The sequence below is a fragment of the Oryzias latipes genome, chromosome 15, assembly GCF_053564925.1.
Source record: "Oryzias latipes strain Hd-rR chromosome 15, Olatipes_Hd-rR_3.1".
In the NCBI taxonomy this organism is placed as follows: Eukaryota; Metazoa; Chordata; class Actinopteri; order Beloniformes; family Adrianichthyidae; genus Oryzias; species Oryzias latipes.
The window spans coordinates 27,451,317-27,468,840 of record NC_136251.1 but is presented as its reverse complement, the minus strand read 5'-3'; the positions used below and the strand labels follow the sequence as shown (position 1 = coordinate 27,468,840).

Sequence of the window (17,524 nt, the reverse complement as noted above, 5' to 3'; positions counted from 1 at the left end):
GGACATGAAGGGGTTAAAAATATGTGAGAGCGGGGGGGACAAAAAAGCTCTATTAGGGGAAAATGTGACAGGAAAATCTGGGTTCAAGTTTGCAGAATTGTCCACGTGGCACAAAGACTTGCAATCTGGCTCTGAGGCTGAGCTGGTTTAAAGGCCAGAACTTATTCCATGGTGGTTCATAAGAGGATGCCAAAGACTGGTTTTAAACCAGCAGTTTCCAGCAGAGGCAAGCACTTCAACACTGTTGAACTGAAGACGACAACCTGCTGCAAACTGGATCAAATGGGAGAGAAAAAAAAAAGCTTTTTAGGAGACGTTCGTTGTGATGTGTCAAGAGGTTTGGGGTTACATTTCGTTTAAAGTTCTCCTTTAAAGTCTCTTCGGTTCTTTCAAAGTTGTTTCGGCTTTTCCCATCAGGGGTCGCCACAGCGAACGAGTCGCACGGTAAACTTGGCAATGTTTTATGCTGGATGCCCTTCCTGACGCAACCCTCTCAAAGCAACCGGGCTTGGGACCGGCACAGAAGTAGAGAAGGGAACAGGGAGCAGCCCGGAGTCAAACCCTGGTTTCACGGACGGAAGGCGCCGCAAACCAGCACGAGCTAAACCGGCTCCCTCTTCAGTTCTTTCAAAGTAAAAGACTTTAAACGAGTCCAGTTAGTGTTTAAGTGTTCAGTTCAACTAAAAGGCATGTGTCATCTCAAAGACCCACTCTGATAAAAATAAAGCTTAAAGCATTTCTGAGGATTTCTTTATTCAAATCGCTGTGAACCTGAAGCAGAAAAAAACACAGAGTTTGAAAAAAGACTGTATTTGTGACAGCAAACAAACTAGCTCCCTACTCCACTTCATTCTTGCAGAGAAATAGATCCTCGTATGAGCTGGCATCTGGCTGAATACCTCCAATATTTCTCGTCATTTTTGTTGCACTGGTAATGCTAGGTTGGGGGTTGAGGGGCTGTAAGCTAGCTGGAGAGCTTGAAACAGATGGCTCTCAGTGATAGGAAGGGGAAGAGGGGTAGGGGTTGCACAGTACCAACAGTCCCGCCCACAACTCAGAGTTGAATTTCAAATGAACTCCTGCTGCTCTGCAGAAACTGTTCTAGACAAAGACTGTTGTTTTTTTTGTTTTTTTTTTATTTGTCTTTGTTTTTTTGACCTTCTCCAACAGATTTTTCCTCCTAGTGTGTATGTGGTGGAGTTTGAGACAAAAAAAGGGTTTTTGGAAAATTATTTGTTTTATTTAGGCACCATTTGAGGTGTTATTGACGGCCTTCTAGCAGAGAATTTCCTAAAATCAATCATTCAAAAAAATAAATATCCAGCCTTGGCTACTGGAAAGCTCTTTTTTTTTTCATCCTTCCCAGAAACCAAATGCAGTCTGCCTTTCAGTTTTGCCGCTCGCTCCTTTAAAGGTAGAACCCCTGTTGTTGCTGAAAAAGTGACTAAGATGCAGCTGAGGGAAAGCGTGCTCGGAAAGAAGTGGGTCTGTCTCTTGAAATAAAGTAAGCCATTCATTTTTGGCCGTGAGCCCCTCCAGTCACTGGAAAGTATCCACAGTTTTTCACTTCACCAGCTCTGTGGACACTCACTCATTTCTCCCTGACAACAGAGAAGCCAAAAGTAACGGGCTGCAATTGGAGGCGAAGTGGCACTTTGAAACTGTTCAGATTCCAGTAAACCAAGCAGAAAAAAAGTTAAATGGTTCAGATGCATTCTGTGGTTAATTCCAACAAATTTGAAATGTTGCGAGTTGGTCCACATTTGCAGGCTCTTTCTATTGACCTGATTTTAGCCATAAATGGCTGCAGATGAATGCAGACACTCAGATTTTGCTTTTAGGTTGCGACGTTTCGATTTTAAGAGACTTACAGATGAAAGCAACAACTAAGGAGCAACTGTAATTCATGCAGGCAAACACGCTTGTTTTCCAGCACAGAAATGAAATGATTTTTTTTCCTTTTTTTGTTCATGGAGTTTTAGGAAAAAGAGGAACAACAACTGATTGGAAACAGGAAATAAAGTGGATTCCAAAGTTTCATAACTGGTTGTCTATTTAGAGATTAACAAGAAAAAAAATATGGCAAAATCAAAGATGTGCAGAAAGCTGCCACCTATAAGCTACCACAAATAGACAGAGATGGGGTCCCTCCTGTTATCACAGCCTCATTGATGTCAAGTAATGATCTGGAGGGAGGCAAAACTGTTCAGTAGGAATAATATTAACCTTTTTTTTTAAACAAACTCAAAGCCTGATGCATTATATTTTTTGTAATTCTCAATAAAAAAAATATTTTTTCCTTTAAAGTTGCAATCAGGAAACAAACTGCACATTTGCCCAATCAAAATGTGGATAAAAATAAAGATTTTATAGCATTAGATTTGATGTAAAAATATGAATTTGAGACACACAAAATCTGGTTTTAAACTTTGTACTTAAAATCTTTACACAGTGTGAATTTCTGAAACCCTCAAATCGTGATCAACTACAACCTTCGGGATTTCCATTATTTTCTGGAATTCCAGAAATGGGCGCCGCCTGAGTGGCAGCCTCTTGCAGCATCTCGCTGATAAGTCTTAAGTCCTTCTTTAGCCACAGGCTTCTTCAATCCAGCTGCTCCAAGGAGCAAAATGAAAAATCTTTCATGCCAGCAGCTATACATTTCATTTACTTCAGCCCCTATTGGTACATAAACTAAGCAATTAATCTATGATTTGTAAATTAATGTATTGTATATTGTGCAAATGTGTGTTTTGTAAATTTGCTGCATATTATTATTAGTTTGGTAATTCTTCATTGTAAATTTCTGTAAGTTAAACTTTTTTACCCACTATTATTGATAATACTGTTGTTGAGCTACCGTACTAATCCGATTTCCCAGATGGGATAAATTAAGTAACTATTCAATTCTATTCAATTAACAGGCCTATCTTCTGAAGAACAAGAACACGTGAAATAATTCTCTCTTTCCTGTAATCATTTTTACATAATAATTTGGATTTGAGATCTAGCCTTTTCTAACAAAATTGGTAAAAAACTTGATGTGTTCATTTAACATTAAGTTAAGGTTTGCACAAGTTCACAGAAACTTTTGTTTAACTGTAAAATAAAAGTTAAGCAAAAGACAAAAAGACATTGTTTTCAACTCGAAGAGAACATGGACATTAAACACTGAGGCAAATTTGTGCAGGATGTACAAAGCACCTACCAGAGACACGTGTATGACGGTGAGTTTGACAGTCAGTCCAGTCATCCTGTACATCTGGAATAATAGAGGGCAAAGCAGCTTCTATTAGTTATTAAAAGTCCACTTTGCGATTTATTGTTACAACTAAAGATAATAAATTATAAATTACAAGAACCTTTAATTTAAAACCCTCAAAAAAGGGTTAAAATTCACCTCGTTTAAGAGGTGTAAAGCTTAGAAATATGAGTTCTCTCTGTTTGGTCTCAAAAATAAAGAGAAACCTTACTGGTGATGTTGTATAATTACTGTAGCCTCCATCATCTATGGCTCCTGGTCATTCTTGTCACTGTAAGGGATCTGCGGTTTAGTTTGGTTGTGTTTTGGTCATGTTCTTAGTTGCTCTTTGTCCATCCCAGCAGTTTCAGGTTAATCATGATCCACAGCTGCCTTCATTTCAGTTAATTGCCCTCACCCTCTAGAAGTGTCTGGTTTTCAGCTCATCTGATCTGTTGTGTCACCTTTTTGTTTCTCCAGTGTTTGTTAGTGGTTCCGTTTTCGTATTAAATGTTTTAGTTTCGGTCACCATGCCTTGTCTCCTGCATTTTGGGTCCTTCACCTCCAGTTCTTGACAGTCCCAGTTCTCATCATTGACTGCACACCATAACATCAGAAAAGGGAAGCTTTCTGACCTTTTTGGCCCTCAAAACTCAAAACTGAGCTTCTAAACATATTACTATTGCTTCCATTTAAGATTTTGGACTGACAAACCAAAATGACAGAATTCGTGGGAATCCCTTTTCCTTTTCACGCCATGGATGGCACTACTGGTAGCGTTTGACTATTAATTCCTTCCGTCTTCCAAACCAACTGATTGCATCTTAGGGTCATGGGGTTGCTGGAGCCTATTCCACCTACTGTTGGGCAAAGTGTGACAGTGAGGCCTGGGGGGGGAGGCAAGAGCAGGAAGAATCAACACAGGTCCCAATTCCAAGTAGAAGACTTTTAATGCAAAGAGCAAACCCAAAACTCGACCTTGAGCATAGACATAAAGATGCTTTGACACAGAGCATAGAATGGTCACAGCTTAAATAGAGAGAACATAATACACATGATGCAGAACACCTGTGACTCTTGCAGGAGACCTCAGGAAGGGGAGGGCCTCCAGGAGAGACTGCAGCTGAAACTAAGTCAGACCTTTCCATGACACAAAATCAGGGTACACGCTAAGGTCCACACGGTCAGTTGAGAGACATCAATGAACCAACAGTTTCCTGAGAAAACGGAACCGGGAATTATTTCAGTTTTTTAAATTACATTATTTGATGCTCTTGCTCTAATGTTAAAACCGTTTTTTACAGGCGTGTTTGACACGTCAGATCATGGAGACAGTGTGAGGCTCGTTTGATTCAGTAGAACATCCCTACAAGGTCACACAGTAAGCGTTCATTTTTCAGCAGTGGAAACAAGAGATCAGCCCAAATCCTTTTCTGATGGCTTTTCAGACTTGTGTGTACAGTTGTAAAGGAACGTCTCATGAAAACGCACAAACTGTTCACTGCTTAAAGGGAATCTTAAAGTAAAATGTCCCAAGTTTCAAGAAAAGAGTCTTATTTTCTGTATTGTAGGGAAAAGATTCATCTAGTAAGTTTTTAAATTGCAAAAAAAAAAATCTTAGTTTAAAAAAAAAAACACCTTTTTAGGGACTAGTATATTTTCTTTAAAAAATGTAAGATTATTTTTCTTACCTAAGTGACAGATTTTTTTATTTTATTCTTTTGCTTAAAGAAAATCTGCCGATGGGGTAATAACTTGACTTATTTCCAAGGGGCCAGTTTTTGCAGTATACTAGCTCTTAAATCCTCCCTTTTTCTGTTTCTATTTGGTTTATTTAGGGTTTTTTAAGAGCTGCACATATAAAGAATTACTGATAGTCAAGACTAAAAACACAGAATGGCTGTTTTCCATGTAGTTCCATTTAAAGGGGTGGTTTTAAATTTCCAGCACAGAAATACGTAGAAATATCGTGCTGTCATTGCAGTTTAGTGCCACTGCTTTTGCCGTTTACATCCTTTAGTTCTGTGTGTGACCTCTGCCTGAATCACTTTCTCACTCCCCAGCATTAAAATGCCAAACCTGACATCTGTCACACAAAGCAGGAGGAAAAGTTTGAAGTAAGGGCCTCAAAGTTCCACAAATGTTCAGTATTACGTCTTCCTCATCTTGATGATGGCCTTACTTCAAATAATTTCACTCCTGCCGGTCTCAGGGACCCCTGGGAGCAGCAGAGCAGGTGTCTCCAGGAAAAAAATAAGAACAATGTAAGCATCAGGTTCTCATTACTGACAAAATGGACTCTGTGTCGAGTTTAAGCTCATACGCATCCACTTCCTGTGTTCAGAACGGCTGAGCACCATCGCTCCATGACTTTACAATGTGGATCCTTATAAAATCTGGCTTTCTGATTTGTTTTTTTCTACTGAAACCATTTTAATGCACAAAAAAAGAAAAAACCTTTAAATAGGAAAATAATCTTAAGAAGAAGAACATTTTTTAAAAAAAATCACTAGAAAGTAGAAATATATGTCAATGCAGAAGGTATTTTTACTTCACTGTCAGGACATGGTGGTGAAGGACCCAAAATGCAGGAGACAAAGCTTGGTGACAGAAAAAAAAACTTAAATTGATAAATTGAAACTTGGCAAAAACCCTGGGAGCAACAAACAAGTGACAAAGCAGAACAGAGTAGATGACCTGACAAGGACAAACAGAAAACCAGTAACTAAAATAGGCTGAAGGCAATTAACTGAACTGAAGTGGATCATCCACCTGAAACTGGTGTGAGTGACAAAAAGGAAACCAAAAACATGATCAAGAACAACAAAACCAAACTAAACCACAGAATAGAAATCTTATAATATGACATTTAAATCTAGAAATTCAAAACAAGAAACATAACATTGCTTACCTATAAGGCCTTACATGGTATGGCCCCGTCCTATATTAAGGACCTCATAGTCCCTTACCACCCAAACAGAATAGAAGCCCATCGAGACGACTGTTGTTGTGAATTCGGGCCATATAAATAACATTGAAATGAATCGAATAAGTTAAAAAAGCTTACTATTAGACTTACTTCAAATCTAATGTTATACAGCCCATAAGAAGTATCTTTGGTAGTTCTAAGCAAATTGAATTGTTTGAGGGGGTTTTTTTTGTTCCTATTGTAGTTTATTTTGATTACAGTGGCAAATAACTAGTATAATAAGTGACTCATTTTAGAACAAAAAATGAACAAAATACGAACAAAATCTTAGTACATCTAAATAAATCCTCATTAATCATAAAACTAACATTTATTTTTTGAGCAATTATCTATTTTTTTGTTTCCACAATGATGACAATGAAGGTTAATCAATGAGTGATGTGTAATGATCTTTACAGAAATGACTCGAAAGTGTTTTTCTGATGACAAACAACAAGCTTTCACATCTGCAATGAGTGGTGGTGATTTCTGGATTAATATGATGATGTATTCTGATGATAACCTTTGAGTTTTATCCAGTAAATGACATGTGATTCAAGTCAATGTCTACTGAAATATGAAAGGATTTTTTCTTAAGGTAATCCGAGGATAACCTTGTCACTTAACAAAAGAATCTACACTTGATCTGACAAGATCTGGATTATTGCAACAATCCAAAAATATCAAAAGGTAATATAGTATAGCTTGAAATAAACCAATAAATCAAATCAAATCAAATTTCAGTCTAAATTGTCAACATTTTTTTTATTTCAAAATAATATCCTAAAATTATATTAAAATTTGACGCATTACTTGAGTATTACATCAGGTTTTTCTATTGTCAATAGTAAGAGAATTTTGACTCATTTTATTATTTTTTTTCATTCATCTTCTTCTGTTTTATCCCTTTCGGGGTCACAGGGCTGCCAGAGCCTATCCCAGCCACTTATGGGCGAAGGCAGGGGATGCCATGGACAGGTCACCGGTCTGCCGCAGGGCCACATATCACACATCCATTCACTGTCACACCTCTGGACAATTTAGAGTTGCCAATTGACCTATGAAGCATGTTTTTGGATGGTGGGAGGAGGCCGGAGACCCTGGAGAGAACCCACGCATGCACGGGGAGAACATGCAAACTCCACACAGAAAGGTCCCCCCATTGATGTTCTGTTTCAAGTCCCCCAGCCCGGAATTGAACCAGCGACCTTCTTGCTGTGGGGCACGAGCGCTAACCACTGTGCAGCCCTTTTTTTTTTATAATAATTCTCATATTTGAACATCCAAGCTTTTAATAAGACAAAAGATTCTCGACTGACTCGATTTTGAGAAAAGTTGGGAAAGATGTAGAGCAAAGCTAAGAAGTTGAAACCTGGCAAAATGTAAAAAAAAATGTCTGAAAACAGGGTTTGCAAGTGTTTAAGTAGTTAGTGCATTACCTGTGGATTTATTAACAATTACATTTTGGATTTATATCATTGAAATGAATCTTGTGCCATTTGAATTTCTTGCAAGACAGTCACACCAACTGCAAGCTTTCCCATAGTGGGAGTGAGTGTCTAGAGACATCCAGTGACAAACATTTTTCCTTTAAAAAATTGGGAGACAGGCTGAATGTGTGTCAATTTTTCAAAGCCGGTCTCAGTCAGGTGACGCAGAAGACTCCGTAAATCACATTCGTGCAGCAATTTCACTTAATCCCCTGCACATTCTTTATGGAGCATTTTCTTCCAGTTTACCCCCCCTCCCTTGTGCTGCCGTGCCAAAAAGCAGAGCTCGTCCTGGCCACAAGTGTCTGAAAGCTGTTGGCTTTGGCAAGTCGAGTCCGTCTGACTCAAAGACATCATAAGCGTTTTTTTAATGGTTTTTTTTAAAAAAAACGAATTATTTTAGATCAAACAGGGGCCAAACAGAGAGCGTTATTCCAGTTAAATAGGATATTTAGGTGTCTAAACTGATGTTATTTTATTCATGCCACAAAAATCCATCTCTTCTAACTGGCTTTACCTGTTACAAAAGTTTTTTTTTTTTTTTGTTTCATTATCTTTTTGTTTTATTTTAAGGAGAACAATGAAAACAGAGTGGGATCTTACCAAGCAACAAATGTCAAAAGTTCCACTCACATTCACAACATGACACAGCTCTTATATGGTATCCAGTTCCACTTGGTACCAGAAAAAGGACCCTCAGGGCAAATTTAAGGGTAACCCATTACTTATTTAATTGGAGATGGCAGTTCTTGGAAAGGGGAACTTCTTGTGGTGTACAGCCTCTCTGTTACATCTTAAACTCCTGTTACCTTTTTTTTCATTCAGCCTCCATAACATTGTGTTCACTTAACATATGCTTCTATTTAGGCTGACCTGTGTGTCAGCAACTTACTGGATGGAAACGTGGAACTCGGTATCTTGTTCAAGGGTACTCAGCTTGAGCCCCAAAGCTAATTGAAGGACAAATACTGCTCCTCTTGAGAGGAAGACGCACCACCATAAAGAGAAATATGTGTATTGTAAAGACAAATTCCCCTATGGTTGAGGTTTGAGAAGCTTTTAGGTACTGTGTTTCAATCAAATTTCTTTTTCATTGTTGTTTTGGAGTTTAGTGACGGTGGCCGACACCCGTCATTGCAGTAAAAAAAAAAGTATCTGCAAACAAAAACAAAAACCTCTGCAAATAAAAGAAACACTGCCGCAAATAAAATAAATGAAATTGTAAATAAAAGAGAGGATATGGATACCGACTCAGAAATGGGGCCACCATCAGTCACCTCCTCTACATGGATGACATCAAGCCATATGCTAAGACATTGACTCCCCGATCCACACCACCAGGATCTACAGTACTGACATTGGGGTGACATTCAGGCTCGAGAAATGAACTTGGATAGTGACAAAAAGAGGCAAGGTAGTCCACACAGGAGGGGTCTCACTCCCAGAAGGAACAATAGCAGACATTGAGGACGTTACAAGTACCTTGGAATTCCACAGGCAAATGGCAACCTGGAGCAGGCAACAAGGAAAGCTGCAACAGCTAAATACCTCCAACGACAAAGGCAAGTCCTGAGAAGCCAGCTCAATGGCAAAAATAAGACCTGGGCAATAAACAGCTACGCACTGCCAGTTATCAGATACCCTGCAGGAATAATAAGATGGCCAAAGGAAGAGGTGCAGACCATGGATGTTAAAACACGAAAGCTCCTCACAGTAAATGGAGGGTTCCATCCCAAATCCAGCACCCTGAGACTGTATGCTAGCCGCAAGGAAGGAGGCTGAGGACTAGTGAACGTAGAAGCCACTATCCAGGATGAAACATCCAAGATCCATGAGTACATCCAGCTCAAGGCCCCAACTGACAGTGTGCTCAGTGAATGTCTCAGGCAATGGAGAGCAGAGGATGCAGTGCTGGAGGACAGACCCTCATGGGAGGACAAACCCCTGCATGGGATGTACCACCGGACCATAACTGAAGTGGCTGATATCAAGAAGTCTTACCAATGGCTAGAAAGGGCTGGCCTACAGGACAGCACTGAAGCGCTTAGCCTGGCAGCTCAGGAACAAGCCCTGAGCACCAGAGCCATAGAGGCTCAGATCTACCACACCAGACAAGACCCAAGGTGTAGGCTGTGCAAAGAGGCGCCTGAAACAATCCAGCACATAACTGCAGGATGTAAAATGCTGGCAGGGAAAGCATACATGGAGCGCCACAATCAAGTGGCTGGAATAATATACAGGAACATGTGTGCAGAATATGAACTGGAAACCCCAAGGTCAAAATGGGAAACACCTCCGAAGGTGGTAAAGAATGAGAGGGCAAAGATCCTGTGGGACCTCCAGATCCAGACTGATAGAATGGTAATGGTGAACCAACCAGACATTGTAGTGGTGGATAAAGAACAGAGGAAAGCCGTTGTAGTGGATGTGGCAGTGCCAAGCGATGGGAACATCAGGAAGAAGGAACATGAGAAACTGGAGAAATACCAGGGACTCAGAGAAGAACTGGAAAAAGTCTGGAAAGTGAAGGTGACAGTGGTGCCTGTGATAATTGGAGCACTAGAGGCAGTAACCCCCAAGCTGGAAGAGTGGCTACAACAGATACCTGGAAGGACCTCAGACCTCTCAGTCCAGAAAAGCGCAGTGCTAGGAACAGCTAAGATACTGTGCAGGACCCTCGAGCTCCCAGGCCTCTGGTAGAGGACCCGAGCTTGCGGAGGGTGAGAGGGGAAAGAATATGTTTAATTGCTTTTATTGTTAGATAAAATTCTTTTATGTTTTTAATAGGCTGCTAAACGTTTGCCTCATTTCTCCAAAAACTTTTATTCATACTGGTCAAGATTAAAATATTTCTGACTTACATACTTTTGCAGTTTTGCCAACAAATTTTCCTTTACAGCAATGACTTTAGCCAAAGTCCTTAATATTCCTTGAAATATCTCTTTTTTACCACAACTGTGAAAACATTCCTGAAGAAATCGTTGATTTGGAAAAACATTGGAGTTTTGTTCATTGATTTTAATGTCTGTTTGCATTTACATACCTTGTAATGAACCGAGTAAAATGAGTAAAGTGCTGCTGTCTTAAAATAATTCTTACCACAAAGATTAGCCACAACATGATGGTACCATGTTGTGTATTTTCAATTATTTTCAAGTTGAAGAAAATAGTTACAGGATTACTGCAATATTTTACTTTAGACATAAAAGTGTTCATTTTACTCTCCAAGTTAGAAAAAAATGCTTTATCTGTATGAATATTTCTAACAGTACTGACTCAAATCAGGGCTTCTAAAATATTAAAAGCGTTGAAATGTTGAAATAGACATTTTGTGTGTCTAAATGTATGACCCAGTTTCACTTTTACTTTTACTAAACAAAAAAAAAAACTGAGGCATTTTTTAAAATGCCTTGTGTCTGTGGCTTTTAGTATCAAATATATTGCACTTTAACTCTTGCACTTTAACTCCTCTCAACCCGCACAGTGACTCTTAGTGTTTAAACCTGCTTCCCATAGGGACTTGTGTAACGCTGACAGAGAACCATTTGAACATGAAGGACTTCCTGAGCTTTTCACCAGCTCTTAAGTTGTAAAAGCCACAAGGGCTAAGCATTACAGCGCCTCAGAAACTCCCCTCTACCATCATACTTGTACCTCATTGCTCACCTTGCAAGTGTTTCTAGGGGGGGAAAAAATACGTTTCTACATATGATAAAAAATTTAATTTCATCTAGAAAATGTATTTTTAATCTTTCAGCTGCAAATCTAAAAATGACAATGAAAGCTTCCTTCCTGAGATAGGCTATTATGTCATTTCTCATGTAATATATTTTTACCTATTGTCATTTGCTGTCCTTAGTGGAAGTGTTCAAAACTTACAATAAAAGAAATAAACAATTCTTTATTTATGCCCAAATTTTAGACATTTTTAACACTTGCAATTTAAAAATGCCAAAAAAAAATTTAGAATAATAGAAAAAATATATCATTACATTTGTGTTATAAGAACAAATATCACGCTGATAGCTTTCAAACATTTTGTAAAACATTTATGGGGCAGCAATAAAAACAAATTTAAAGTATTTACTGTCCCTCAAGCAGCCAAGGTAAAAAGGAAACCCAAACCCTGAAGATGTATTTATTTATCTTCCTTTTCTTTTCAACGGCGACGTTTTATGTTTCATCACTGGTTTTATTTATGAGTCTACATGTTGCGACCAGCAGAGGGAGCTATTCATTAAGGCAATGTTGTGGCTGAGAGAAATGGAGAAAAAATGAAGTTTATTAAACTATATGAATGAAATATCACTTTTGGGGGTAAATAATTCAATTTTTTTACATAGAAAAGACATAAAATATAATAATCCTTCATTCTTTCATCCTGTGCATTTTTATGTAATTATTCATTGTGAGATTTTTTTCTACTCTTCTTGTTCTCTATCAGTTCTTCAAGCTGTAGTTAAAATGTTTTTAGTTCAATTCTAATGTTCCAAGAATCCAACTTAGACTGAAGAAAAACATAGCAAACAGCACAACTCATTCGTATTGACATGTTTTCAGTCATTTTAAGAATAATAAAGCATAACCTTGCTTTAAAATCTTTTCTACTTTATTTGCATTTTTATTTTTTATTTTACTGGATTTTCATTCAAAATAATGCTTAAAGTAAAAAATAATAAAAGTAAAGTAAAGTAATTATGCTGTAACAAGCCTAGTGAGACATAATAGCCAAAGTTAAGCTCAATATCTCAATTTTTTTTAATAAAGTAGTCTAAAGTCAAAATCTAAAGAATGTTTTTTTGCATTGGGTCACACGGCCAAAGGGCAGCCATCTTTTTTCAGTCTTCTCACCTTTTTTTATCTACTTTCTGCACGTTCAACTTATCTTCTATTCTTTTGCCTCTAAATTAGAAGTTCACAGAACATAAAAAAAATAATAATAATAATTGCATTTAAAAAAAATGCACCTCTGACATGTCAGCAGCAGCAAGTAAAACATTAAGTGCAACTTATTCTACTTGAATTAAAAAATGGCAAAATCCCAAGAGGTATATTTTAACCAAAACATTTTACCCAATGTTGTAAACATGCATAATAGATCATTAAGATCAAAAGTTGTTGTTAGAAATGACATTTTCAAATAAAACCTTCTAAACTTGAAGCCACTTCTTTGTTTTAGGACATACAATACTAGATCTAAACACTGAATTAATAGCATTTCTTCCTGTAGATTTAAATTGTTTTCTACCTTTATAGTTTATACGTGATTCACATCTTGTTTCATAAGTGCGATAAAGTCATTGAGCTTGCAAAAGATGAACATTTCCTGCAGCTGAACATGGGTAAAACAGAGAATGCTAATTGTGGAAAGCTGACTCACTCTGTCGCGTTTTACGGCAAAAGACAAACCCCAATCATATTATATTATTTTATCCTTTTTAATTTTTATTATGGTTTCCCTCATTTATATTAGTGACTAATGTATTTGTTGTAAATGTAACGAGCAGATGGCATCAGTAACTTGGTTTGGGAGCGGCGCTCTGCGGACAGCCTGAGATGAATAGACGATCTTCGTAGAAGGGCGTGGTGCTCCTCATCGGGAAGTTTCTTCTAGGAGGTGAACCTTCTTACCGTTTAATGAATCACACCTAAAATCTAAAGGACGAAGCGGGGAAGTTTCTTTTATAGAATTAATCTGTGCAGAGAGAGTCTAAAAACGTCAGAGAAAGAATAGCTGCTCATCCGAAACGGTAATATTTCATGTTTTATATCAATGGTTTGCTTAAAATTTGAATGTCAAGTACAACTGTCATAAACGTGCTATAAAAATAAATTAAAGTGAATTATTTGACTTTTGAGTCCAGTTTGACACCACTGGATGACACCACTAGAAGGTTCTTACTGATGTTCAGCTGTATTCTGGCCTGGATGGGTCTTTGGAGAGCTCTGTAACTACAGACTCCCAGCTCAAAGGCTTCTTTCATTTATTCAAACAAGAAAGACTTGTCAGGGATTTTTTTTTAGACAAGTAAATACCAGGATGACCCACAACAGTTGGTATGTAAACAAGAAAATCATGTTTACTTTTAGAGTAAATGTAGTGTTTTTTAGGCTTTCCTGGAGGATGGGGCTGCTGTCCACGCTGAAATCCCTGTTCATCTGCCACCTGATCATCGGCTATGTGTTTCTGGTGAGCGGCCTCCTCATCAACCTGCTTCAGGTGTGCACTTTACCCGTGGGGTTGGTCAGCAAGCAGCTGGCTCGCAGGATCAACATCCGGCTGGGCTACTGCATCGCCAGTCGTGAGTACTCCCTGTCTCTTTTATCCTAGTACATTCTGTCCTCTTTTTTTTGTCCGAATCTGTCCTTCCAGATGATAAGATAACCAACGTGACAATTCTCATGAAAATGCATTTGTGTGTCGCAGAGGTAGTTGCAGTCCTGGAGTGGTGGTCTGGCACGGAATGCACACTTTACACCGACCCAAAAAGCTATCCTCTGTATGGAAAGGAGAACGCGATTGTTCTTCTCAACCATAATTTTGAGATCGACTTTCTGTGTGGCTGGACCTTCTGTGAACGCTTTGGAGTTCTGGGAGTGAGATGGCACAAAGATGAGGAAATGATCTTCGCCGACTTAAACACCACTTAACCCACCCTTCTTGTTTTTGTTTTTTCTTGATACTTTTCAGAGCTCAAAGGTTTTGGCCAAACAGGAGCTGGCATATGTGCCGGTGATTGGCTGGATGTGGTACTTCCTGGAGATAGTTTTCTGCAAGAGGAAGTGGGAAGAGGACCGGAGGTTGGTGGCTCAGAGTCTTCAGAATCTGCGGGATTACCCAGAAAACTACTGGGTGGGTTTTTCGCCTCCCTTTGTAGTTTTTTTTTTTATCAATAAAAGTGATATGTATAAAAAGTTTCTTATATATTTCTTTAAACTAGTTTCTGCTGTTCTGTGAGGGAACACGCTTCACACCAGAGAAACACCAGGCCAGCATGCAAGTGGCTGAGAGTAAAGGCTTACCTAAACTTAAGTACCATCTTCTGCCCAGAACAAAGGGGTTCTGGATGACGGTCCAAAACCTTAGGGGAACTGGTGAGCATCCCTTCTACCTTCAGTCTGGATCCAGTTCCCCCGAAAGCTGCTAACCCCTTCTGTTTGCCTGTCCTGAGCAGTCTCCGCTGTTTATGACTCCACCCTGAACTTCAGGGACAACGAAACGCCAACCATGCTTGGAGTCCTCAATGGGAAGAAGTATCATGCAGATTTATACGTTCGGTAGACAAATATTTGGTATTGTTTGACTTTTGCTCCAATTTAGCTCCAGGTTCTTGATGTTTTGCCTCTGTTTAACTTCACAGGAGAATTCCTCTGGAGTTGATTCCTGAAGAGGAGAAGGAGTGCGCTGCCTGGCTCCACAAACTTTACCAGGAAAAGGTGGGAAAGTGTTCCAACTGAAAGGTTTTAGTGAGTCGCAGGCAGCAGCTCTTTTCAGCCATACATATTTCACTCCGCTGTGTCGTGTACAGGATGAGCTGCAGGGGGCTTATGAAAAGACGGGACTCTTCCCTGGCCCTAAAACGAGTCCTCCCCGTCAGCTGCGGACTCTGATGAACTGGTTGTTCTGGTCCTGTGTGGTTCTCTACCCTCTGGGCCTCATGCTCACTCACGTAATCAGCTCTGGATCGGCGCTTACCATCATCGCCGCTGTGGTGGTCTCCTCAGCAGGTCGGTTTCCTAAATTCACTTTTTCTGAGAACATGAATCGGTCGACTTAATCAATACATTTTTATCCAACATTTCAATAAAGCAGCAGATTTGCCGTCTTCACTGTAAGTTCTTTCTTCCTATTTTACAAACTGGAAACTATCCAGACTTGAGATTTCCAAAATAGAGATGTAGATTCAAACGTATAACTACTTTTTTTTTCTTTTTTAAAAGGCATGACTGTTCAAAAGCTTAAAAGTTTGCCAGATTTTTTCCTAAAAATCTGTAAAAGGTTCACCTGGATCACAATGAGTAGAAAAACCTGAAATTAAACCCCAATAACTTGATTCTTTCTAAATGAACAGGACATCCTTTCTGTTTTTGCAGCGTCGGTGGCTGTTCGGTGGATGATTGGCCAGACTGAGATCGGAAAAGGTTCTAAATATGGTAACAGGGAGGTTCCTCCAAACACCAACGGAAGCAGCTAGGCCTGTGAACTGCTGTCAGACAAGACGAGGTCTGCTCAACAAGTTCCGACCTGCACCCATTCACCTCTGATCCGACTGAAACACACCTAACAGCCTTTTCACTGTTCAAGGGAAACTCAATCGAGCGACGCAAAGATGGACTCCCTCTTTAAGAAGCTACAATACTATCTTTTTACAGTTAAATGCATCATTTGACATTATACCACACATGTAAAAAAGCACAACAGCTCCTCTTGTTACACTTTTGAACCAGGAGTTTTGCCACAAGTGTCTCCAGTCAAAGTGAAATATATGAGGTTATTTTGACAGCAGAAGCAGCCAAAGAGGAGGCAGAACCTTCATGGAGTTCTAGAAGAAACCGGACTACAGCCTGGTCAACACAGATGATCTTCCTAAGCTTTCTATTTGCCAAGAGCCCTGCAGTGTTAAAACAAAAATGTTTCGATTACCTTACATTTGTTCTGAATGGTGCCAACAAGCCATCTCCAAAGGGAATAAAGGGTCAAACTATGACAATCCAAGTAATGATATGATTACCTTCCTGCTGCTGTAAATGTGCTGCAATCACATCTGTTTTTGTTTTGTTTTTGTGCAACATTCTTTAGATTTTAAGAGTTGATTTTTCAAAAGTACAAGGAATTGTCTCAGAAAGTTACTATATATTAAATAAAAAAGTGTCTCAACCTCAAAAACGTTTTTTTTTTACGTTCAATACCAGTAAATCGAAAATGGTTTCGTTTTTTTGTTAATAGGTTTACGTTTTAGCAGTTTTTCACGATTTTATATTTTGGTTTTTCTGTAGAGATCTGTCCTTAAGTCTTGATCATTCAGAGAACTTTTATTTGACATTAAAAGAAAAATGATAAGATAAAAAGATAAAGATAAATGAATCCCTTTTGGGGGCAAGGGTCACTGAAAACATGGATCATTTTTGTTTCCCTCAAATTTGTAACAGTGGGGAAACATTTCATGTTTCAGGTCAGCTAGCAGCCACGCTTTTATTTATTTTAGGGGTGTAGTTTAATCAAAATGGAAATAAGACATTTTCTTGTGCGAGTTAAACATTTGCTTGCGTACAGCTGCCTCTTCCAAAGTGTAGAGCGTTTGGTTCAATCCTGATGTTTTTCTGGACTTCCTTTTGGCAAAGCTGATGGAGCAGTTTGCCTTCTTACTCACACGCCTGTTTGGATCCAACATAACCAACTACCTCTTGGACTGAGGTCAAGGATTTCTGCTCTAGTAAATTTTTCTTGCATGTTTCTGTTTTAACTAAATGCTTTGGGAGCCTTAGACATGTATCTGACTCATCTAAGGATGAGTCAAACTTGTGAAAGTCGACCTTTTTTTTATATATAAATTTTTTGTCCTGTTCTTAACTTTTTCCATTTAATAAAGAAAAGCTTGAGTTTAAAAGTGTGTCTTAGAATCTTAGATCAATCAAATTTAGATCAATCCAGACTGAGTTTCTCCTTTCTTTTTTAATTTTTGGATGCTGGTGTGCCGCGGGATTTTTTTTAAGGTTAAAGTGTGCCGTGGCTCAGAAAAGGTTGAAAAACACTGCCTTAGATAAACTCCTGGTGCTTTGACATTTTTTTCTTTTTGGCTCCAGAAAGTGATCTGAAGGATCAGG

At 38.8% G+C, this 17,524-nt stretch overlaps 1 protein-coding gene across 4 annotated transcripts; it reads left to right on the top strand.

Moving 5' to 3' along the window:
• Window positions 1-13,272: 13,272 nt before the first annotated feature.
• agpat4 (1-acylglycerol-3-phosphate O-acyltransferase 4 (lysophosphatidic acid acyltransferase, delta)) lies at window positions 13,273-16,586 on the top strand. 4 transcript variants are annotated; one of them, XM_023963609.2, is made up of 10 exons: window positions 13,273-13,449; window positions 13,811-14,001; window positions 14,127-14,296; window positions 14,391-14,552; window positions 14,641-14,794; window positions 14,875-14,977; window positions 15,061-15,136; window positions 15,229-15,427; window positions 15,794-15,923; window positions 16,005-16,406. In XM_023963609.2, the coding sequence occupies exons 2-9, from the start codon at window positions 13,824-13,826 to the stop codon at window positions 15,892-15,894; spliced, it is 1,143 nt and encodes a 380-aa protein (XP_023819377.1). In that variant the 5' UTR covers window positions 13,273-13,449; window positions 13,811-13,823; the 3' UTR covers window positions 15,895-15,923; window positions 16,005-16,406. The 4 variants fall into 4 exon arrangements, with proteins under 4 accessions (XP_023819377.1, XP_011482877.1, XP_078788166.1 ...); XM_078932039.1 differs by lacking the exon at window positions 13,273-13,449 and adding an exon at window positions 13,604-13,727 and having other exon boundaries at window positions 13,801-14,001; XM_011484575.4 differs by having other exon boundaries at window positions 15,794-16,586.
• Window positions 16,587-17,524: the final 938 nt, after the last annotated feature.

Bases quoted from the DNA above. Each gene is read 5' to 3' on its own strand.
- agpat4 (XM_078932039.1), top strand. The intron at 14,002-14,126 runs GTGAGTACTCCC...TGTGTGTCGCAG, and splicing joins GGGCTACTGCATCGCCAGTC to AGGTAGTTGCAGTCCTGGAG. The intron at 14,297-14,390 runs GTGAGATGGCAC...GATACTTTTCAG, and splicing joins AACGCTTTGGAGTTCTGGGA to AGCTCAAAGGTTTTGGCCAA.